General features: G+C 38.3%; 1 protein-coding gene and 1 long non-coding RNA gene across 4 annotated transcripts in view; one reads left to right on the forward strand and one right to left on the reverse strand.

The window, feature by feature from the left end:
* The window catches only part of LOC146524987 (uncharacterized), a 358,835-nt gene that overhangs the window by 98,727 nt on the left and 234,628 nt on the right, over positions 1-25,480 (forward strand). The window lies entirely within an intron of this gene.
* Positions 897-23,484, reverse strand: LOC146524988 (solute carrier family 4 member 11-like). Of its 3 annotated transcripts, XM_085182837.1 has the most exons (20): positions 23,212-23,484; positions 18,657-18,692; positions 16,892-16,984; positions 16,505-16,548; positions 16,099-16,318; positions 15,905-15,986; positions 15,701-15,824; positions 11,524-11,733; positions 10,091-10,175; positions 9,883-10,008; positions 9,686-9,799; positions 8,005-8,137; positions 7,676-7,749; positions 6,085-6,358; positions 4,718-4,824; positions 4,253-4,418; positions 3,926-4,099; positions 3,445-3,640; positions 1,880-2,049; positions 897-1,462 (listed from the first exon to the last, which is right to left on the reverse strand). In XM_085182837.1, exons 1-20 carry the CDS (start codon positions 23,246-23,248, stop codon positions 1,396-1,398), a joined length of 2,532 nt encoding a protein of 843 aa, XP_085038963.1. In that variant the 5' UTR covers positions 23,249-23,484; the 3' UTR covers positions 897-1,395. The 3 variants fall into 3 exon arrangements, with proteins under 3 accessions (XP_085038963.1, XP_085038969.1, XP_085038953.1); XM_085182843.1 differs by lacking the exon at positions 18,657-18,692 and having other exon boundaries at positions 23,212-23,483; XM_085182827.1 differs by lacking the exons at positions 18,657-18,692; positions 23,212-23,484 and having other exon boundaries at positions 16,892-18,060.

Genomic DNA, 25,480 nt, shown 5'->3' on the forward strand with positions numbered 1-25,480 from the left:
CTAGAATTAAATAGAATTTCCATGTATTTACCTGGTTATACCATGTAATAAAACAAACATGTACATACAAGTGATCCACTAAACTACTGGAAAGAAAAAAAACTACACTGTAAGTCATTTTAAGTAGTGCATAAGTAATTTTTAGCAGCGTGTAACTTTACAGGGAAAAAAAGATAAATAATTATAAGTTGTGTTTAAGCAGTTCAAAAATAATCTTTAGTAGTATGTAATTAATTGTAAGTAGTGCATAATAAATTATAATGTAATTAGTTTGAATTAGTCTGCAATTTCCAGGTATTTTTGTGGAAATAACAGTTAAAATTTCCTCATTTAATATTGTAAATATGCGTTAGCCTTAGTAGCATGGGCCACATTATGTAGCTAACCTTGTTTTTTTACACATTTATTGTGCACTACATTGGTTTGCATCACAGATGTTGTAAGTTTCAATTGTTCTTTTATGTTAGACATAAAAATGTGATAAGAACTACTCTTTTCTAGTTACAAGAGAAAAAACACAGTAAACACTGCAGGGCAAAGCTCCACCAAAGGTCCTCCAATCATGGAGCCAAGTCACTTTTTTTTTCCTTACACAAACATAAAAGGACTTTAAGTAAAGTACAAAAAAAATAATCAATGTGAATGACCAGAGAGTCCAATAGAATTGTGTTTTTTATTATTTATATGCAAACCCAAAACTGAACACAACAGAAGTAACAATAAACTATTCTTATTACCTGTGAATAATTTAATTCATATGTTTTTATTTGTAGTTCAGTTCTTTGCTTTCTTTTTGTTCTTTCTTTTTGAGGAGGAGGTGGAAGCTTCTCTAGTCCTCCAGTCTGATACTTCTGTAATTTTTTACTGTTTTGTTTTTGTTTTATCTAATTAAAAGCAGTGAAAAGTACACTGCAGTTTTTCAACAATAAAAGTTGAGCAGTTTAACATTTTAAATGTATGGTTTCCTTTTCCACTAAAATACCCGGACATTATGCACTACTAAAAATTACCTATTGTATAATGATTCCTTCTTGTCTCTATAATTGTGAAAAATTACCCCCTTAAGAAAACTATTCTATATGATTTTATTCTATAATACCACTGTGATTTAAGATAAAAACTGAAATTCCAGTTAATTCTAAAGGGTTTACACTCATTGTCAAGTCGAAACACTTATCTGTGCATGAAAACCTGTTAAAGTTAAAGGGTTACATACAACAAATATGCAGTGATTTTCCATAGTAAAGCTACATTTAAGTTACATTTGCAATGAACAATAAAAAAGAAAATGATGGTTATGAATGATAGCAAAGTCTTGCAGTCCAAATAATTTTATTTCATCAGATAATTAATTCCTGGAGAAACTGAATCTTGTCGTGAAATTGCTTTAAAGTTCTACATGTATTGTGAATCCAGGATGTCCAGATACTTGGCCTCAATCATTCTTGGAAGCAAACTCGTCCTGAGAGAAAACACATTAAAAATGCCTGTATTATGTACAAGGACACAACAAATCTTCAAGTACGTAGGGAAAGAACATCGTGTGTGTGTGTGTGTGTGTGTGTGTGTGTGTGTGTGTCTACACGTAGACTGTATATAATAAAAATAACTGCAGACACAGCGGTCCCCTTTTTCTTTCTTTTTTTAATGTGAGAAAGTAAAGACTTAATTCTACTTTTTCCATGTAAAACATTTAATTTTGTTTTGTTTTGTTTTGTTTTTCAGAAGGTCGTGTTGTACTGAATTCGTTCTAACACTAACTGGTACTAACTGCAAAAATGGGACCATAAAATTGTTTCCTGAGGTGCCAACGAGCTGCAGATAAGGATGCGTGCAGATGTTCATGTTGCCACTCTGCCCCCTGTTGGCCTTATCTCACCTGACAGGGACGAGCAGGATCATCAGCAAGGGGAAAACCATCTTCATGTAGGGCAGCGGATACATCCCGAATGCACACAGAACGATCAGCTGGATTATCTGCAGCCCCGTGAAGAAGTGGACCTTCCTCTGAGGCACACGGCGAATGTAGTGAGTGGGAGGATAGGAGGTCTAGACAGAGACAGAATAAGATATGACTAACTATGTTTTAAGTGAGATTAACTATAATACCCCTCTCAAGCTAAGATTTGTATATAATAGCACACCTGTTGCTGCAGCAGAAATTACCATATAAGAAGAAAATGCTAAATACTCCTGTAAGCTCTGCAATTGTCGTGCAACATTTGTATTTTTTTCAGAAGTGCATTGCTTTGTATTTTACAGAAATGTTATTATAATTAAACTCATTGCTATGCAAAAATGTGCCATGTTATTGTACTTTGTTTAAACCAGACCAGGATAAACTCTTATGACAAAAATAACTTTGTTTTCCAAAAGCTCATTAAAAACAAGTTGTTCTTGTTATGGTGTGTACCAACTTATCATATGAAAGTTGTGGGACCAGTCGTGTGATAACAAGAGATGTTTGTTTCACCTTTTTTCTCCCAGAAGAGTGATGCTGGATTTTAGTTTCTTCACTCTTCTTTTTTATTTGTTCTAACCTCTAAACTTATTACAGAAGAAAGTGATACGAATGATTCATAATGTTAAATATAGAGAACATACAAATAAATTATTTATAAAATCAAAATTATTAAAATTAGGAGATTTAGTGAAAATACAGACACTATTAATTATGTTTAAGGCTAAAAATAATATTTTGCCCTTTAAGTTACAAAGAGTATTTTTATTGTGTTCAGGGGGAGAAGACAGCAGAAGGAAATGTTATTTTAAGCATCAGCTAGCTGTGACTACACAAAGATTAATGAGTCCAGCGGTTAGAGGTAAACGACTGTGGAACTCACTTCATTATAATTTAAAGAATTGTATAAATTTACATTGTTTTAAAAAGTGTTACATGCTTAAAACGATAACTCAGTATGAAGAATGTGAATGAAATTGAAGTTCATTGAAAAAGGATCCATTATAATTTTTGTTTTATTTATTTTAATTTTAATTTTTCTCCTTGTTGCTATGTGGAGCGGTTATTCTGATTGTAAATGTGTTGTTTGGTTTGGGTTAGGACCGGAGATAAATGTTAATGTTGGTTTGTTCCCTGATTTTTGGTGCCCACTTGTAATATAAATTGGATTGTAGATAGGGGGCGGGGTTTAATAAGACTATTTTCTTCTTCCTGCTCCTTTTACACATGGTTGTAGTGCTTTTGATAGAAAGTGTGGTTGGTTTGTTTGATTTTTGTACCAAGTGTGAAATAAATAAATAAATGAAATGAAATTTGTTTTTTATTTGTTATTCGTTTTGTTTTTCACACTACTGGTTCTCATTTGTAAAGCTCCATCAATACGAAGGAAACAAAGAGACAATAAATAGAATGAGGAACATGATTGACACTTATTAGCAACCAGATCAGTAAACCAAACCTCTTCTTATCTGCTTCATATCCACCTGTTCCTTTGGCAGGAGGGTCATGCGGTCCACCATTTGATTTCCGTCCAGTGAAGTGGCTGCGATGTAAAGGAAGAGCCCGTAGAGGACAGGCTTGGGGATCCACTGCAGAGGAATGGGCAGCATGAGCACAGACAGGCCGATCAAGATGTTGGCCACCAGTGAGGTCAGACGTGTTTCCTTCACACTAACAATGCTGTTAGGTGAAAAAGAGAGAGATGAGTTATTTGAGCAAACCAGAAGAATCTTTATATCTTTTAATGCATAAGATCAGCTTTTGAATCCAACATGAAAGGAAATTAAATGGATCACTGACGTATTAAATAATTTATGGGCAACTATGCACACTGCATCTGCTGCAGAGATAAGCCAGTTTCTTTAAACTACGTAACCATTTTGTTACACTCTGAGTGTTAAAAGCGTTCATAAAAGCTGACGCTTTCCGTGCGGGCAGAGCACACCTTGTTTTAACTTTACTCACGTCGTGCAGAGGTGTCCGTTCTCTACTTGCTGTTCTACTTTGGCGAGCTGACGGGCGTGCAGAGAGGAATGTGGGAAAGCAGCGTGCATCCATGGCAACCCCAGACAGGACATGAGGATGTTAATGAAGCCAGTCAGCATTAAGTCCCAGTGGAAGGCTGTGCCTTTTAGCAACCTGGGATATCACACACATACGCTTAAAGTGGTTTGTCAGTAAAGGCACAGCGGTTTACGCATCAAGACCAAATACTGTAAAGGTAACATTTAAACCACAGGTTCTGCTGTGTGTCGTTCTTCTCATAGCTCAAACATAAAGTGGGATTCGTACTTGTGTTCCGGCACATGTGTCAGTGAAATGACGATGTTCTGGTCAATAAAGATGAGCAAAGCAAGCAGAAACCCCAGACCAACGGCACTCAGTGCATTCATTCCTGACAGCTTTTCAAATGGAGGGAACTTGAAGATCGGACCATCGTGTACACTGAACACGGGAACTGATAGAAGCAAAACATTTACAGAAAGCTCGTTACAAACATACAATGAAAACAAAAATAAATAATTGCTTGAACACTAACCTTTGTGCAAATAGCCTCTGTTTTAAAAGCAAAGCTTAAATTCTGTGTCTCTCACACACACAATCCCCAGACTGGGTTTAAAGTTCACTTGAAGCAAATGTTTTCCCCTTTCAACAGAGGATTCATGAACAGTGAAAAACATTATGTGCCAGGGTTCTGACTTTACGCCTCAAGAGTACTCTTCTATCATTTCTTTCATTTGAAAGATCCATACTCACGCTGGATGTCAATGAAAAGGTAGGAGCCAGTGAAGGAGAGCATGAGCACAGACACAGGCAAAGCACAGTCAGACACCACCTCTCTGATTCTGTCATTCAGGTACGGGCTGTTGGGAAAATAGCAATAACTATTTCAGCGTTTTGCAACTCTGGTGTAATGACTTCTACAAGTAGTTTTACAGCACTATTTACTGCACTTCCTCTTTGTGTTTGGAAAATAATTCATGTCAAGTGCTGAAAGCTGCCACTGAGGGGAAAAGAACAATGAAATCCCAGCAGTCAGATACAGAAATGCATGATAACAGAGTCGCATATATCTAACTCACGTATTCCAGTGATATCACTGCAGGGTGAAATTCATTGCACATGATTTGTAACCTTGCTATCCAGTCTTGGGATGCACGTTTTGCACTTGTTTTGGAGGTTATGTGAACCTATTTGCAGCAAGCATGAGGGGAAGTAACTATCACAAATCTTCTCATTTGCTTTTGGGTGAATTTGGGTGAAGGTCATGGGGGCAGCAGTCTAAGCAGAGACGCCCAAACCACTCCCATAAATTACATGGCTTCTTTTGAATTGGATAAAGGTAACTAGCTATGTCTCTACTACATTACACAATTTCCTTTGTTAATTTAAACCAGGCTTAAAATCAGCAGATAGTCGAGTTACACATGCAGTAAAGCTCCTGATAACTTTAATATTTCATCTCAGTGTTGCACACAGAAGTGCTGCACATGAGTAAATGCATTTTCTCTCATTGCTTATAACAGAGTTTCAATTTGTTCTGCAGATTTTTAAAATTCTGAATATAAAACGGACGACGGTTAAAAACAGCTTTCATGTTATTAGTTAAAGAATAACTTTGTTAAACTGCAGCACATCCTACTACTTTAAATGCTAAGTGTTAAAAATGTGGCAGCGCTTTCCATTTGATATCTCATACAGCATCTCTGGTTGTATCACATCATATATCTTTCACATTTGATTGTTCCATCTTTCTATTATTGCAGTTCAGCTGACTAAAATATTCACGATGTGACATTTTTACGGCGTCGCTTCTCCAGATGGAAAAGAGTATTTGCCCTGATGTATTTGGTATGTTTTGAAATATTGTTTTCTCTCTAAAGTGAACTGAAGCACAGTTTGCTTTTAATACGCTCAAATTTCAATGTGGAACTTGTACTTTTAATGTGGTTTTTCCACCTGGTGACACTTTATTGTTCTTTTATGAAGATGACAGATGCGTTCCCAGGAGAAACAAAACTAGAGTTGCGCCTCTGCTTACTACATATATTTTGATACGATAAAATAAGCTATAAAATGGTTCAGCTGTCCATAATGTGCAACAATAAGTGAACAAACATTACCTCCTCTTGATGAGGTAGAGTGTATAACCCAGCCACAGAGTCCCCAACATGAGCAGGAGACAGAGGACGGGTCTTTCTCTGGTGCGTAACACCAAAGCCTCAGGCAGGACGATCGACTCGTGCCCCTCTGCCTGTCCTGACATCACCCCGGTCTCATTGTGATGCTCCAGCGGGGCGTCTGTCTTGTTTTTTGCTAGAATCTCATTAATCTGCTGAAGCACCAGTGTTTTGTTTGTGGTCGTGAGAAGGGGCCCGTGGTAATAACGGTGAAAAACTAGAAAGATGGAAGAAGAAAAAAGATATGTCACTAAAGACAAACTAGAAGACAAGTTAAAGCTGCATGTGATCTTATTGGAACACGTCCCACAGTCACAGGAACTTATTAAAGTCTGCAGCAGGAAATGTAATATAGATCAGCGGTCTCCAACCTTTTTTCCACCACGGACCGGTTTATGCCCGACAATATTTTCACGGACCGGCCTTTAAGGTGTCGCGGATAAATACAACAAAATAAAACTAGTACCGGTCCGAGGCCCGGGGGTTGGGGACCGCTGCTCTACAGCACCACCAGCTAAGAATCCAGGATGGATCAATGCTTTCATGCTGTGTGTGCAAAATTCTGACTCATTCAAACGTCATCGTCAAAATCAAGATATTTTTCCTGTTTTCTTTTGTCCAATTTTAGTGAGCCTGTGCAAACTATAGACTCTAAAGCACCAAATCACAACAACAGTCACCTCACATTGCTTTATATTGTAATGTAAAGACCCTAGAATAAGACAGAGAAACCAACCATGGTGTTTACACTGTTTTCATTAAGGGACGAACATGCTCAGCAACAATACTCAGGTAGGCTGTGACATTTAATGATGCTCAGTTGGTACTAGTGAGGCCAAAATGTGCCAAAAGATATATATAAAAGATATATCCCCTATAGCAGCGGTCTCCAACCTTTTTTGTGCCACGGACCGGTTTATGCCCGACAATATTTTCATGGACCGGCCTTTAAGGTGTCGCGGATAAATACAACAAAATAAAACTAGTACTGGTACCGAAAAAAAGAAGATTTATTCATAACACACGTGAAAAGACCCAGGAAAACCGAGTAAACGATAAAAACGATAATAAAATAACGCTGAAAACCGATAAAAACACTGAAAACTATACATTTCACACCTGAGCCTCAACTCTCGCGACCCGGCACCAAACGACTCACGGACCGGTACAGGTCCGAGGCCCGGGGGTTGGGGACCGCTGATGTAGAGCAAACACACAGTTATTATTTTACAAATGTAACAGATGGTTAATGTAATCACCTGTAAGTCATTCTCTGCATATTTACAGTTATTCAAGCATTGCTCCATTTGGAGTCGATTGGCAGAAAATTACAAGAAGAAAAGTTCTTAAGAATCCTGCATGTTTAGTTTTTCCTGACTTGTTACAGAAACTTAACACAAAAATAATAGTTCACAAAAAAAAATCCTTAATATTATATTCTGGATGTCCTCATAGAAAACTGTTCTGTTTCTACTATTTTCTGGTTTTTCCTAAAAAGGTTTTATTGTGGTCGTCTGACATTAGCTGGACTCACTTTTGATTGTGCCTTTCAGCGCATCTCCAACAAATGCAATTGAGATGAACAATGCAATCACTTCTTCTGTTGAGCTGGAAGGAAAGAGAAGCAAAAGGAGCATGGTGCGATCATTCATGTTGTATCAAAAGTGGGTTTCTTTCCAAACACAGACAAAACATCAACTTCAGTGGATATTATGGCTACAATGGGACGAGAGAATGAAATAAAATTACTGATTAAAGCTGAAAACAACAAGTAATAATAGATTAACCTTTATCAGTTCACTTCAGTAGTGGCCTTCTGTCTGTGATATTTAATAGTAACAAATATTGTTTGTGTGTATTTACCGTTTGAAGAGTTTCATCAGCAGGCTGACATTGAATAAGCCTCCGAGGATGAGGAACAAGCTGTTCCATAAACCGATGCAGGCGTAGAAAGCATCAAAGTCGAGGTCGTAGTCATCACAAATACCCCTGATGACTGCAAATTATCCAATAACACACACAAACTCATAAAAGCTTATTCATTTCAAGAGCATTCCACTATTTAAGTGTCAACATGTTGCTTAGCGAGTTGTTGAAATTAATACCTTCATTTTTAATGGTCAATTCTCAGATCTGACTGTTTGTAGTATTAATTATATGCGAGGCAGGTGATTATGAAGTAGATTATCAGGAGTCTTTTTTATATAACAACAGCTGTCTGTGGTGACTGGAGGTGTGTTTAAAAAAACAAATCATGAAATAAAAACCTAAAACTTTTATTCAAACGAGATTCCTGCAGAGATTAGTCACAAGTCTCTCTGAGTGGATCCTTGCAAACCAACATTTAAGCCAAAGGATGTGATAATGAGTCACACTGAGTCATTTCAGACAGCATTCATTTCTTTATTGCTGTGGCCCAGTAATGACTTCATTTAATTGCTAATGTTAGCCATCAGGCTGCACCGAATCCCACCATGTAAACTTCAAAGCAAACTAATTGCATGACTTATTTGTCATTAAATAAGAGTTACTTATTCAAAAATCTAACTTCTATAGTCTGACATCCAAATCGTAGCAAGCGATGCATACCGCTGACAGTGTTGGGAAGGTTACTTTTAAAATGTATTCCATTACAGATTACAGATTACATGCCTCAAAATGTATTCTGTAACGTATTCCGTTCCGTTACTCAATGAGAGTAACGTATTCTGAATACTTTGGATTACTTAATATATTATCATGCTGTTTACAACTACATGAATGTACTATTGCTGTGATTTATTACTGTTACTGAAGGTCCGCGGCTCCGAACCGTAGTAAAGGGACCTCTGGCTAATACGGTGGGTTCTGTGTCGGCTCGTAGCCGAAAACTAGCTTTACTTTGTTGTCTGGGTCAACTTTGCTAGCAGAGACAGAGAGAGGCGTTGAAAGGCTGCTCCAACAGAACTTATTGTTTCAGAGGAAAACACGAACACGGTGTACAGTCGAGTCTTAATAGCTTACTTACAGCTGGGCTCGTCAGGCTCTCTTCTTGGCTGCAGTGGTTATTATTATATTTACATGCTTCCAGCTCCCGTTTCTGCTCGATGACAGCTCGTACTTTTCCTTTTTCTCCCTCCCTCGCTCACAGACACATAACGTGTATGGCAGTCCATTCTCCCTGCAGCACGGACTACACTGCCCATGATGCTACATTCTTTAGAGCTAGACCTGTAGCATTCTGCCTGTTAGCTTAGCACAACAACAACAACAGGCGCTCTCTCACCCAGGAAACACGCAGAGAGAGAGCTAACCCTGTAACCATGGCAACCGTAACGCTGCCTGGAACAACAGAACGTAGCTGTCAAACAAAACCCAAACAGTCCTGACCCGCCACAATATGAAACAGGGAAGTACCGCCGTGTAATCCATTTATTTCAACAAAGTAACTGTATTCTAAATACCACCTTTTTAAACGGTAACTGTAACGGAATACAGTTACTCATATTTTGTATTTTAAATACGTAACGGCGGTACATGTATTCCGTTACTCCCCAACACTGACCGCTGATGAAGATGGCCAGTGGTGCAGTGGTCAGCGGAATGACAAGCGGCGAGCCAGCAAACAAAGCGTAGATCACTCCTCCGATGCTCTGGCCAACAATGGTCTTCTGAACATCTGTCAATGAATGAAGCAGATAAGCTGTTGAACATAGGGCTTCATACTGTGTGCCAAATTAAGAGTAAAGAAACATCCCATACCTATTTCTCCTCTTGTGCTTTCATCATTCAGGGAACCAAAGGCGATGGCAGGCAGCAGAATTGCGATGTAGAGGAAAATGGCAGTGGTGGTGTACTTCAAGAGAGAGCGGTCACTTCCAGTTATACCTGTTGGGATTATACAAAATGTTACTAAAGCTACACCAGTAACAAATCCACAAAACAGGAATGTGAAGGAACTCGTTGTTACCATCGGTGAAGTCTGAGGGGTACAAAGGCAGCCTGCGGCGGACGTCCTCATAAACACCCTTACCGAATCTGAAGAAATCTGTGCACTGCGAAGAAGGTAGAAGTCAGGCCCACTGAAGCTGTGACAATATAATATGACATAATAATAATAATAATAATTATAATTATAATAATATGACATAATATGACATAATATGACATAATATGACATAATGTGACATAATATAATGCTATATATTACAACAGAATGCATAATGTATCAGAAATGTGACTGTGCTTTTGAACTAAACCAGAAACATGCAGTCAGTTACTGTACAACAGTCTGAACTATGCTGGTACACTGTGGCCATGATTTACACATCATTAAAAGTACGGCAGCATAAATGCATAGACTTTGTTCACGCATGCTGCTTTAGGTATCAGTGAGAAACAAAGACACTGGAAAGCTATTTTGAGTAACGTATCTGTCAGTTTGAAGACTTATTAGAAGGGAAAAAACTACCCAGTGGACTTTATGTGACTTTATCATTACAGTAAATATTCTAAATACACCAAAAACGAATCTACCAGGAGTTTGCACTTATGTGTGAAATGTTTATTTGGCTAGAAGAGGCTTTGGCCTTCATGTAAAATGACCCTGGATGTGGTGCAGTTGTTTCAACAGTCACTGATTATTAAAAATAATCTGAGGATACAAGTGTGGTGTCTCAAATCCAAAACACACACTTAAAAAACAAACAACAACAACAACAAGAGAAAAAGTGTATTAAACTAACTGTTGACAGCATTTGCTTCCATGAAGCCAGAGTCCTAAATAGACATTTTGACATTTTGGAAGTAAAACTGGATTTCTTCTCTTCTTCTCTTCTTCTCTTCTTATATTCTTGGTTTTAGAAAAAACCCTTTTTTCTCCTTTAAAAAAACAATGACGTGAAATCACAGACATAAACTTCCATGACCAACTTCTGTCACAGAACACAAAAATGTGTTTTAAAAAAATAATTAATTCACATTTGTGCTTTGAATTTATCTTTGTGACTTTTTATTTAAAAATGATCCAAGTGGAGACATTTCAGAAGGAATTTAGCTGATGTACGATATAAAACGGAGGTGCTGGCATCCATAATGTTTATTTTCATATTATACTATTCCAGGATTGTATGATAGGCTTCAAGATTGGCTCGGCAGCAGCAAGCCTGTACTTAAGTGCTGTTTTGAAAGCAGTCAGAACATCAGGTGTAACCACAACCTGCTGTAAACTTAAGTCTTTTACAACCTATTACATGTTTTTTCACTTAACAGTACTTCGGTGTTTTTCCTTTCTGCACCTCTCCACATCTGAAAACAACCTGACACTCAGTAGAGAAATGTGTTTATAAAAGTGACTAGTTAGCTAGATTTACACATGTGTTTCTCCTGGTTACTTATTTTTACCTGGAGTGGTTTGCCCCTGCGTGGATCTGCGTCCTCCACCTCCTCTGTGAGCGGTTCATCACTGATTACAGAGAGCTGCTGCCGGTGGTTGACAAGCTCCTGTTTGAACTCCTCTTCAGTCTTTGTCTCCAGAAGCTTCTGTCTGAAGGAAATGTCAGAGAACATTGTTGCAAATGTTCTACCCACCTCAGTGGCTGTCTTGGTGCTTTTCTAAAAAACACAACAACAAAGTTGATGTTATGTCCTTCTCTGCATTCTCTGATTCACAGCAAGAAGCCTTCGACAGGATCGAATGGCCGTTCTTATTTGAAGTTTTGAAAAGGTTTGGCATTGGAAACAGATTCAGGTTCAATTGATATACTCCAACCCTCAAGCAGAGATTTTAACCAATGCTCTTTTTTTCCGCACCATTCAGATTATATCGTGGAACTAGACGAGGGTGCCCCTTGTCTCCTCTTTTGTTCACCTTGGCAATTGAGCCTCTTGAAATGGCAATTCAGAATCATAAAAACATCAGGAATTAAAGTAGGAAATGTTGACCACCATATTTCCCTATATGCAGATTAGAGGTGGGAATCACCATACATCCCACGATACGATATTATCACAATACTTAACGCACGATACGATATTATTGCAATTTTTAAAAATATTTTGCGATATTCAGATTCTGTACATAAAGGTAAACTTTATCAATATTCATTTTCTCTAATATCAAAGTCTCACACTCAGTCTTTCTCTCATTTCAGTTTGATTGTTGACAAACTGAACGGTTTGTATTACAGTCTAGTCCAACTTAACTGAATCAACCATCTGGTACAATTATAGCTATTCTGAACTATGCAGTTTATGAAAACTATGCAGCCCCTTCAGCAACTGAAGAATTTGAAAGTAAATTAAAACAAAATAGAATTTTACATTAAATAAAAAAGTTTTAAACTTCATTAAAATAAAACATGTCTTAAATTAAAATAAGTAAACTGTCATGTTTATTGAGTCCAGTCCACAAAAACCTTTTTGTAACAAAATATTGATTTCTGCTGTCCCTGTATCGATACATTATTAGCAAACAAAATATCACCATGCTACACAGTATCAATTTTTTCCCCCACCCCTACTGCAGATGATGTGATCCTGTTCTGCACTAATTTCAACAAATCAATACCATCCATATTAAGTCTCATTAATACATTTACTACATTTTCGGGTTATAAAATAAACTTTGATAAATCCAAAATATTATTTTTGAATTAAAATGAATCCTCCAATCAACACTCCCCTTCTGCTATCTGAACATGGGTTTACTTATCTGGGTGTGAAATTAACTCCTTCAACTGAAAATATTCTGGCATCTCATTATAATTCCTTAACAACGTCAGTTACTGCACTTCTAAACAGATGGATGAAACTATATCTTTAATTGGTCGTATTAATATCTGATACTAAAAATGTCAATTTTGCCAAAATATCTTTACCTTTTTTCAATCAATACCTCTCTCTCCACCAAACTCTTTTTATCCATCCATCCATTCGCTTCCACTTCTCCTTTTCAGGGTTGCGGGGGCGCTGGAGCCTATCCCAGCTGTCATAGGGCGAGAGGCGGGGTACACCCTGGACAGGTCGCCAGTCTGTCGCAGGGCCAACACACAGGGACAGACAACCATTCGCACTCACATTCACACCTAGTGACAATTTGGATTATCCAGTTAACCTATCCCCACAAGCTTGTGTGGAAACTCTTTTTAGATTTGCAAAAACTATTCCGAAACTTTATTTGGAACAACAGAAGACCAAGACTCAGAGTCTCATTACTATACCTTCCTTAGGAAAGACAGGTTTACAACTTCCAAATTTAAAGTGGTACTTCTGCGCTGCTCAAATCAGAGCAGCAATGTTTTATTTTGTTAATGAGCAGACTCCAGTGTGGGTTTCTACGGAGTCTACAGAAATCAAAATTCCCCCAAACTTATATCTTTACTCAGCCGACAGGAAGACACTAAATAAGCAAACTAAGAACCCTTTTTAAAAAACACTATAACGATCTGGTTTGAAACACATAACTACTTGGGAGAAATGTTACAGCTGTGTAGGTTTACTCCGATATTTGGAAATAACTATCATGGCTGTGTGTAAGCAGGCAGGAAGAGAGGACCCAAAATGCAGGACTCAAGGAGGCGGAAGAAACTCAAAATACACAGCTTTATTGCTGGGATGAAGCAGAACAGAACAGTGACTCTTTCTTTGGCTCTCGGAGGAGGCGGACGCACTTTTTCTCCTCTCCCTTATCTTCTCTGCTTATGTCCTTGTCTAGTCTCGTGGTTTTTTTGTATTTTCCCTGGAACATTCTCTCACAGTCTGTTCTCTAAAACCTAAAAGAGGAATTATGGATTGAATCAACTGGTCCCTGAATGCAATTGACACCCCTTTCTCAACGAGAAGTTTGGGCTTGGGTGAGCCTGAGTGCTGAAGATATCTACCTATTTGGAACCATGGTAACAGGGTTCTGGCGGATCGGAGCTGGCTTGGCCCTGACTTATCGAAGAATTAAGAAAGCGGAACCGGCTGTTCAAACCCCACAAGGCTGCCCGCTGGGATTGAAACGATGGGAGAGGCGTGAGTTTCTCAAAATGGGCTCATTGAGTCACCACGGATAAGATCTTGGAGAGGCTACGGCTGCTGTGAATACTCAGAATAAGATCTCTGACTGCAGACTGGATACATCTCGGAAGGGCTAGCCCGGAATAACATCTCTGGGCGCAAAATTGGATGACATCTCGGGGAGGCACACTGCCGTGAGTTCTCAGAAATCGGCTCCTTGAGCACAAGAAATTACAGAAGTTACACATTTCGATGTTTTTTTCCTCGCTACCTAGCCTGACCTGTCTCCCCAATGTGATGTTTGTATTGTATGTACGGTCGGCAAGGTCTGTCATCTCGGTTGTGGGCAAAAGACCTGCAACTGACAAATAAAGGCTATCTCATCTCATCATCTCATCAAAAACACTAACTAAACTGGGAGTATCGAATAACTACACAGGTTGGCAAACAGAACACACAGAGGGAGTGAGGGCAGAAGACGTCAACGACGCGACACCGAGTAGGCGAAGACGCAGACACTAAATACAAGAGGTGAACGGAGCGAAGAGGAAACAGCTGGAGACACGGCTGACGCTGATTACACTGACGAGACAGAGAGAGCACAAAGCTGAACGCACTGACACAGACCTACAAAATAAAACAGGAAGCACACGACAGACAGAGACACAGACGCAGACTCATAAGCAGGCATACCAAATATTCTGGCCTGAATATTAAGTTAATAACAAACACAAAGTTCAAATGGCCTTTTGAGGATGAGTTGAATGACCAGCTTTAAAGTGTGTGTAATTACTAATTAATAAGAATGAAAATGATACAAGAGTAAATTTTATATTTGTTTTATTAGGGGTGTGGCCTCTTTGAGTGACAGGCAAATGTCCACAACTGCAGCTGTCACTTCCCAGATGTTCTAGAGATAACATCAACATATTCGTGTTGATGAACTGGACCTCTCAAATTTGGCCTCCTAAGCTGTTTATTGGGCATAACTGCACGTATCTGTGTGTGTGCTGCACTGATGGACTGAAAGTATGGATGAACTTTAGCAATCAAGCTTGCTGGGAAAAAGCCACGTGTTTAGGAAGTTTTTGAATTTTGAAGCATTATCTACTATATTACCTAAAAACTTCATGTATAGGATCACAAGTCAAATCGAATAAATACCATTTAATAAATTTTACCATGTTACAAATTCTCTTTTCAGTTTCATCTTAGAATTGAGATATAACCCATCCAAATATGGTATATCGTCTCTCTGTGTTAACCCTGCGTCAGACTGCCAACCTATCCAGGGTGGACCCTGCCTCTCTTATGGTAGCTGGGATAGGCTGCAGCTCCACTGCAACTCTGACAGGATAAGATAAGAGGATGGACAGAGGCCAAAACGACAAACTCAAGGCTTCCAAACAGCCAATATGTGACGTAACAGTGGCTACATCAGGCTTTTACATGCAGTCTAAGCAACTGAATATTATGGGCAGTCATCAGCAAACAGTAATCGCTTGCAACAAGTAAGCTATCGACAAATTAAGAAAAAATAAGATGATATTCAGCAGATGAGTGGAGAATCTGACCTTACTGTTCTAGGTGGAGCGAGGATAAGGACGACGTAGCGAGCTTCACAACAGTTGACGCCCCAGTTTTGTGGCCTCTCCAGGCGGGTGATGCAGACATGACGTCTCTGCAGATTCCTCACATTCGAGCTGAATTCAAAGAAATGAAATCAGTTAACCAATAAGAGATGAACTGAACCTCAGACAGCTTTAACTGGAGACGAACTCACAGGATACAAAGCCAGGACTGCTGGTAATGAATGCCAGTAGAAGTTGCCGTCACACCCTGAATGGTTTCTGACAGAAGATGAACTGTGGAAGCAGAATAACCCAATAAACAGCAAAATCAGACTAAATGCTCATTTTCTAGTTGCCTTTAATGTGATCAAGTGATTTAGACTTCTTTGGTAACATGCTCGTTCACCATTGATCTCTTTCCTTCCTGCGTCTGTGAACAGTGAGTTCATGATCTCATCCACATCCCAACTCTCACGGCCTTCGACCACAACGTGAGTTAACATTCGCCTTAGCGCCTCATCCAGAGTGGCAGCTTTTTCATCCAGAAGGATGCTTGCCTGGGCCAGAAAGCCGTCCAGGTCTCTGTGGGCGCGGACTTCCTCCTCAAAGTTTATGGGCTTAACGTACTGGTGGGAAGCAAGAACAAAAGCTATTTAAATCATGGATGCAAATGAATGACATGAGGGTGATGCTGATGCTGTCTCAGTTACATTAAAGAAAATATTTTAATTTGCTTTTGCTGCTGCCGTGTGGTTAAAATAAGAAAAAGTAAGTAATGGTATAAAAAATTCATACAAAAAAGTAAATCTTACTTTTCTTGTTGTGTTTAAAAGCCCAAATCCAGGTGCTTCAGGATCTTCAGCAAAAGAAACACAAAACATTACGTTTATATGCAAAGACTGTCTTAGTGTCACCAAACTGTTGCTCTAATGCAGTCTTTTCTTTCATATTTCTAAAGGTTTCCTTCTTTCACTCCGGATTTTTCAACAATGTTTTTTATTTGAATCAAAGCTGCCACGTGATTGGATAATGGTAGAGGCTGAAATCAAATCCTAGACAAGTAAACAAGACAAGACTAAATAACTCCATGTGCTGTGTTACTGTAGTATCTTTACATTACAATGCAAAATGCTGTGATTTGGCGCTATGTAAATAAAATCGAATTGAACAGAATGAAGGCAAATTTCAAAAAGGCCGACCTGAAGGACTAATCTGGATCTCATTGTCATAAATGTGGTCCTTGTCGGTAGTAGGTGAATCCTCCACATAGTCCTGCTGCCCATCCCTCAGCTCTGTGAACAAAACATAAATGAGTCCCAGAGTGCACACATTACATATAACTGAGGAGTTATATCTCATAAACAGCATAATCCAATAATATCCAATACATACATTTTCACTTTACAATTGTTTGACTTGTAAAGGTCATCATTAGGGATGCACCGATACCGATACTGGTATCGGGTATCGGGGCCGATACTGTAAAATGTGTGTGTACTCATACTCGTAAAAGTTAACCGATACCATGAACCGATACCAACTTATTTCATTAATCAGAGGGTGGCTTGTCATTTCTGTTGTAGTTTTTTAGATTGGCCACTAGGGGGACATCCCGCGCTAAACAGGCACAGGGTTAGGCGAGTGAGACTGGCGGCTCCAGATAAAAAAGAGAAACTGGAGGCTGCTGTAGCTAGGCTAAACAAAATGTCAGCAGTGTGGAACAGCCAACTTTAACTCAGGTTTTGGAAAAGCGAAGAAAAATGTCAAGGGCCAATGCCAGTCGTGTAAAACAGAGGATTCTTCTCAGCATACTCGAGCTGTGATATGAAATTCCCAGCCGCCCACACATCAGGGAGATAATGGTGCCAAAACTTTCTGAAGAGGTAAAGACAAGCAGTGTGTGCGCGATGTCAGTCCTTGGTTTAACGGCACAGTGGACTGATGATCCACGGGCAGATGAGGAGTTCGTCAATGCCAAATACTTTAGTTATTTTGTTTGTTTGTTTACAATATGGACACTCTGCAACAATTTAAGTTTATTTTATTCTCAAACCTAATTTGTATTTATTTGATTCCAAACAGAAGTGTTTATTTATTATTCTGAAAGCTCGAGACAGTGCCAATAGTTCAGTGATATTTTGTTAAATTACAATGTGGAGACTCTGCAATAATTTAACAGAAGTGCTTATTTTTCACTTGAAATTTTTTTTGTGGTCATTTTTATTACGATTTTATTTTTTATCGGCAGAGAATAAAATAAAACCTGTCTTCCAATTAATTGTATTTGTGTGTGTGTGTGTGTGTGTGTGTGTGTGTGTGTGTGTGTGTGTGTGGTAGAAGTATCGGTTTCTGTACTCTGTATCGGCAAGAACTCTGTTTATTAAGATAAATCCCACTAAGATAAAACCTCTTCTTTGCATCAAGGTTAAGATGCTATGCTAGCCACATTAACAATGCCTCCAGTAAGGGAGAATTTATCTCGCCCCCCACCAGTCTACCATCTGTTGACAAGAGGGAGAGAGAGAGAGAGACTGCCAATAATAAAAACAACCCTTAAACCAGGCATGCAGCAATATAACAACAGCAGCCTCTCGTAAATTCCTTCATTGTATAGAAGATAAATATGGCTTCTCGGTTGCTCGTTTTATGGGGGGAGAAAAAATGGCCTCAGAATTAGACGATTAACCCTTCACGGGCAAAGCTTTGAGCTGCGATCATTGACTCCGAGATCATCTGTCTTGTTATTTATTCATTAATTAACACACAGCGAACAGACTGGCTGCGCCCACCAGCATGTGAAATGGGTCATCAGTGAGCAGAGAGAAGAACAGACATCTGCATAAATAATAGTGATACAATAAATTTAGACGCGTACGATCCCTGAGGGAAAATAATCTTTGTTACTGTGCAGATCACTTGAACTTCATAAAAGAGCAAAAGTCTGCTGTAAGAAGCAATACGCACCCATCTCTTGGAACAAGTAGCCATTCTTAGGCCTCTCTGTGGATGGAAGGAACAAATATGAATTATTAAAGATTTATTAATGATTTTCATCACTGTTTGTATTGTCTAAAAGTTAGAATCATATCCATGTTCCTAGAGTATTTAAAAGTAGAATGGGAGGCAGAGCCTTCAGTTTTCAGGCCCCTCTTCTGTGGAACCAGCTTCCAGTTTGGATTCAGGAGACAGACACTATCTCTACTTTTAAGATTAGGCTTAAAACCTTCCTTTTTGCTAAAGCATATAGTTAGGGCTGGACCAGGTGACCCTGAATCCTCCCTTAGTTATGCTGCAATAGATGTAGGCTGCCGGGGGATTCCCATGATGCATTGAGTTTTTCCTTTCCAGTCACCTTTCTCACTCACTATGTATTAACAGACCTCTCTGCATTGAATCATATCTGTTATTAATCTCTGTCTCTCTTCCACAGCATGTCTTTATCCTGTCTTCCTTCTCTCACCCCAACCAATCACAGCAGATGGCCCCGCCCCTCCCTGAGCCTGGTTCTGCTGGAGGTTTCTTCCTGTTAAAAGGGAGTTTTTCCTTCCCACTGTCGCCAAAGTGCTGCTCATAGGGGGTCATATGATTGTTGGGTTTTTCTCTGTATCTATGAAGCGCCTTGAGGCGACTTTGGTTGTGATTTGGCGCTATATAAATAAAATTGAATTGAATCACTATAAGCACAGAATAAACTATTTTGAATCACTAATATTTTTTCAGATAATGACGTTTATGTAAGTTCACAATAACTGCAGTGTTAATATATAGTGTTAGTGTTCATATGTTTCTTTTTTACACATCAAGCACATTTTCAGAAGCTGCTACTGGCTAACATAGATTGTTGTTAATAGGACCTCTAAGGATATCAACTTTGTTCAGTCAAAACCATGTCTGAAACCACAACATCTGCAATAATAATAAATGAAAGGAGACTTTATAATTGTTTTCAGTGACATGTTTGACACAGTTACCATGGTGACTGTGTCAAACTGGACTCAAACATGCTTTTTGGTGGCTTTTCACCAACAATCAGTTTCACTTTCATTTCAGGATGCATCTCAAGATTTCATCTTTTTTTCTCTGCACATGCTTTTGCATTCTGTATACACATTTTACAAATTCCTATTACAAAGCGAGCACACACGTCTAAGCACAATTACTTCCAGATTTTCCAAAATAATGTGATGCTGTTATGGAAATTAAGGAGCTTATGTCGAGTTATGGTAATGCTGCGGAGAGAGAGGAAAACAAGAACCTGGGAATCTGAAAAGAGATCTGTGAAGTCTCGGTTGCAGAACAAATGTAGTGCCAGCTGTGTCTGATGTTTGTGTTGGCGGTCATGTATCTGTGAGACACGGCTGCAGCTGTACAGATGAGTTTTCATTGCCTGAAGCTCTGTTTGGCTCTAGGGGCTTGCGAGCAAGGCTATATCTCAAAGCAGATTAGATAGAACAATCCCAGGCCTCCTCCTCTTCACAGGAGTCCACACAGACTACACAGCAGTGTGTGGATGTGACCTCTGAAACTGCCTCATGACAACACGAATGTCAGGTTTATTGTAAATATGCTAAACTATTCCTTATCAATATTGTGAACAAAAGGAGTAATGGCATCACTTTCTGATTAGTGAGGACATAAATGACATTTGGGGAAGAAAAAATAAGGGAAGAAATGGCTGAATTGTCAGTGACAGAAATGCTCGTCTATTATTACTTCTTGCTTATCATCTGTTATGGCTATCAGCCAAAAAATGACCATTATGCCTTATAAGCAGGATATCACTGCCATCAGGATAGTAGTGTGCTGGTGTTAGCATATGGCTCAAAATAAAATTGTTTAAGTACAATTAAGAGTGCTAATGCATCTTGTTTGGTATCAATCGCTGGTTTATCTGAATTTTTTCAGTATTTTTTTGTGTTTGAATCTAAAATTGTATTTTACAGTTTTTGAAGTCTGACGTGCCAAATCACCTCTGTTGTTGCACATTGTTTGCTATCTGTTATTGGTCTCATGAACCAAATCTGTAAGTCTTAAAGCACAACATATGATTTATTCTTACAGACAGCCACACTGCCATCTGTAGACCTTAAGCAGGCTATGTCCTTGTGAAAAAGGAAACAGGAGAATCCTTGTTGGGTCTCTGGAAACAAGTATGCTGAGCTGCAAATCTGAGAACTCTGTGCTGAAGGTCAAACTGAAAGCAGGAGGACCACGGTGTTCACATGTAAGGACTTATAATAGCTTGTCTATCAAATAAGAAGGTCAGATAATGATATCCTCCTATGCACCATCCAATAAAATACACTGAATTACTACACCTGCTGCTAAAACAAAATCTTATCGAGGCTTAATTTGACCGTGGTGGGTGCACGCTGCTGTACCATGAACAGTGTGTACACTGTGGTTCACAATGCAGACATGTGCTTTGTTATAATATAAATAACAGGAAGGAGGAACTAGCGCTCATTCCACATCAACACCTCAAAGGATAACCTGATGTTTGTATATCCAGCACAGTGAATGTGCTGCATATACAAAGATTAGAAACCAACAGTTACAGTTACATAATTTATACCAACCTAAGTATCTGACTGAAAGGAGGTTTTGCTCACTTCAAAAGAATTTTATTTGCCATGTGGTGCTAGTCTTAAAAGAGCAAATTGATTCATTACAAGAAGGTTCTGCTGAATTATAGAAAACCTGGAAGCCTTTAGGTAATAATCTAAAGTCAAGCATCAGGAGTTATTGAGGTTGGTAGATTTTCTGACATTGAAATTATCACCAACACCAACCAATAGGGATGGGTATCGTTCTTGTTGAGAACCGGTTCCCACTGTTTCAATTCCTTGGAATTTTTTGCCATTTTTGCAAACGATTCCCTTATCGATTCCAGTCGCCCCGAATGACGTCACCACGTTGCGGAGCGTCATTTACCTGGCAGGAAACACGGCGCCTAAGCGGCTCAAATGCTCAAAAGTTTGGTTTTGCTTTACGAGAACGGATGACAACAGGGCAACTTGCAATACTTGCAAAGTAGATATTTCATTTAAGGGAGGAAACACTACGAATATGCAAAAGCATTTGCTCACAAACACACGATGACCTTAAATGAATGTCGTGTTTTTAATTCCGGACTCGTGAATCTCAACCCAGCAGCAGCGGTAACGTTTGCACGTCCTCTCCCGTTAATGCGGCAGGTAAATAATCAACTAACAGTGCAGATTATGTTAGCGCGATCTGCCTTATTACAAACCTGCCATTACTGTGCATTTAGGTGACCATGATGAGAGAGAGTCTGGCTCAGATGCTGGCAGTTCTCGCTGCAGTCTACCGTAGCGTCTCCTTTCAGGCAGGATAGACGAATGTCACCGAGCAGAGACTCAGTTTGTGGTCAAAGGCTTGAACCCATTTGCCACAGCAGATGATTTTCGGTAAGTGAATGTGTTTAATTGTAGGCAGGGACATTACTGGATATTCTTGTGTAATTGCTACAGAATAATTGATGTTATACTTTGTTATTGCTACAGAAGAATATTTATTTTATTATTTTACATTTACAATGTTTTTCCTGGAGACCCTGTGACACCCCATTGAAGAGCCGTAGGCTGTGGATCTCTTAAGATCTCACTGTTGGGTTTGTAAGGCCATGTTACTCCTAAATTTCTATCTTGTTCAAAGAGAAGATATAAAACAAAGTTCTAAGCTATTAGACCTTAGTGTTCTCCTTTTTAAAAAGAATCGATAAAGAATCGAATCGTTAAACAGAATCGAAAATGGAATCGGAATCGTGAAAATCTTATCAATACCCATCCCTACCAACCACAGAACGAAAACCTTGAGATTTGCAGATCAGAACATTCGACATTTTTCTACCAGATAATCTTCTTAATCCTCGACCTGAGAAAATTCAAGTAAGAATTAACACATTAATGGTGATGATGAAAGTAAGTTCCAGGTCACAGAGAATTGTCCCATTTTAGATATTGGTACCTTTAATGTTAGACATGTTTTGGCTTGTAATAAACACTTACTAATAATAATAATCACTAATAATCAGGTCAGCCAGTGGAATTGTGTTACCATTAACATGAGCCCACACAGTTCAGTAGATTTCTTTTCAAATGTTGTTATATAGTAATAGTCATCTCAGGGCACTTGATGATGTAAAGACTCTGCAAGAAAAATCATTTTGTAAAGAAAAGCCAAATTTCAGTAAGAAAAAATATAACTTGGATAATTTTCTTGAACTGTTCCTGGAGTTATGGTCTGTTATTAAAGCCCTGCGTGGCAGACGAGTGCATCATTTATTGCCATACTGTAAATATTGACCCATATGCTTTGCTTTTCACTTTCTGGGCAATGAAAGCATCTTTCTCCTATTCTGTAGTTTTACTGTTAACAACAAGAAGACATTAAAAATGTAACCACAAAAGAATCAGGAAAGACTCACACATACACTCTAAAAAGGCTTCCTCCACATGTTTGACACATTTCACTTCCTCACTCCTGTAAAACTTACCAGAGGGCACAAAAGTAAGGACCTTTTTGTCGTCCATGTTTCTCCAGGGATTTTTTAAATTTTAGGTCATTTGTTTTCCAAAGCTCAACCCATAATCTTTTATCTTTGCTCTGCTCGTCAGCATTTACTAATCATCCTCCACGTCTTTTATACACACGCCCATGCATACATACTGAGGTAAAGTTACCTCCCTGCACCTCCTCTGGGAGCACACGAGTTTGGGAGAGGGAGGGCAGAAAGGGAAAGCACGAGGGTGAGGGAGGTGCTTGTTTCTGCTGGGTCCTTGTGCCTATGAAATGATTTATATTCCAAGTAAATTTTAAAAAGGCAATTTTAGTGTTTTGGTATGTTATTTTCATAGGTAACTCTTTCAGCATCGTGTGTAAGCTTTAAAAGGTTAAATCATTCAAACCAATAAACAATTCAAAAGTCATCAAATATCATGTCTCTTTTTGTAAATGTCATATAAATACAAAAAACAATGGGAATATTTAGATTGTACACAAGGAAAAAGTGAACAATTGTTCATTATAACAGGATGAAACATTTAAAGTAAAATATAAATATCGCATTTGCAGCTGAGGTAATGAAATACATGTCCTGTACATCTGTTATTGAATGCCATGTTTACCAACTGGACACTGTTTTATTCCTCGCTGGTATACCGTATTTCTTTCCACAACACCTGCTCAAATTACTCCTTATAATCTGATGCACATCCAAGAACATCAAGACACTAAAAAAATCACCCGTGTTAAAACTATTGATCCATAACATTAAAAATATGCTCACGATTCTTTAGTTACACTATAAGAATCACTTTAATTATTTTAATGTAGATTCTGAAGGGAAAGTTTAATTGTTTACCCTTTATTCTGGATCTACATCTATTTTAATTATCTATATGCACAAACTGCTGGGAAACCCTCTTAACTGTGTGGGATTATAATATTATTTTATGCCATGTTAGACCCCTAATTAAAGATTGTGAATTATTATGTACAACTGCTACAAACAGAGCTGGCAAAAGCTGTGAAAAAGTTTTAAGGTTTAAGTAACCATATTATAAACTTACGATATAAAATAACAGTACAGTATATTATATATTATTACAGTATAAAATTACTCCACTTATGATGTTTATTCTCACAGAGAGATGTGACAGTTATTTATTTGCATGCTGGTTATGAAATAAAGAAACTCGATGGCAAGTTTAGAAATAAAATCGAATGATGCAAACGTAGCGTCTTGACACCAAAAGATATAATTCTGTAATTAACTTAATATTTGAAAATATAAAATAGAATAGAATACCTTTGTCTGACATTGTACAGATGCAGAATTTGGAATAATAAGAGTGAATATTGCACTGATAGTATGTATTTGCAATGAACATTTCCAAAATCATGAATAACTTTTATATTGAGATGTATATTCTGTAATGAGCTGTATATAAGATTAGATGTTTTCTGAGAATATCTAATATCTATCACTTGTTTGCTGTGTTCTTGGTTGAATTTGGCTTCAGAATGTTCAGTTTAAGAAGAAGTGATTCCCTCATTGGCCTTGAGATGGCAGCAGAGTCTGGTGTTAAAGCAGCATGGCAGCAACAAGGCGGGGAGTGTGTAGGAGATTTCATAACAAACTGAGTTTTGCATGTTGTAAAGGACTGAGACTCTCAGAAGTGGCTAAAAGAGGCGACTCCTCATTCATTCTCAAGTGTTAATGTCTAACCTGACCACTAAAGTCATACTGTTGTTTTTTACAAGCTATTTTGCAACTACTTACAAACTACCTTTAATTAATTTGAATTTCTGTGGAAATAAATGATTATTGTTTGCTTGTTGTTTTATTAAGCTCAAAGGCCTGAAACCTTGATCATAAGTAGATGTTTAATCTTTTGTTGTGTTCTGTTTGAACTTTGAACTGTGCTGCATGAATCTGCCTCTGTAGTGTGAGTATGAAACAAGGCTTCGAAATAAAATTGCCTCGTCTTTAACAATCGGTTGTCAATTATCTATATCAGTTATGCACTGAATAAAACGTTTCATGCATGCCATATTTGCAAAATAAAATATGCAAAATAAAGTGATATTATTGAGATTTTATAAATTCAAATAAGCGTCACATCAGAACACAGAGAAAAAAATCCTTATTTCCAGTTCATGAGGTCTACTCAGAAGACTCTTTGCATCTTACCTAAATAACTGATCCTCAACACTTTACACTTCTGCTCAAGGAAGAAAGATCTGCACAGTGGACCTTTCAT

The sequence above is a fragment of the Neolamprologus multifasciatus genome, chromosome 2 (genome assembly GCF_963576455.1).
Source record: "Neolamprologus multifasciatus chromosome 2, fNeoMul1.2, whole genome shotgun sequence".
NCBI classification, from domain to species: Eukaryota; Metazoa; Chordata; class Actinopteri; order Cichliformes; family Cichlidae; genus Neolamprologus; species Neolamprologus multifasciatus.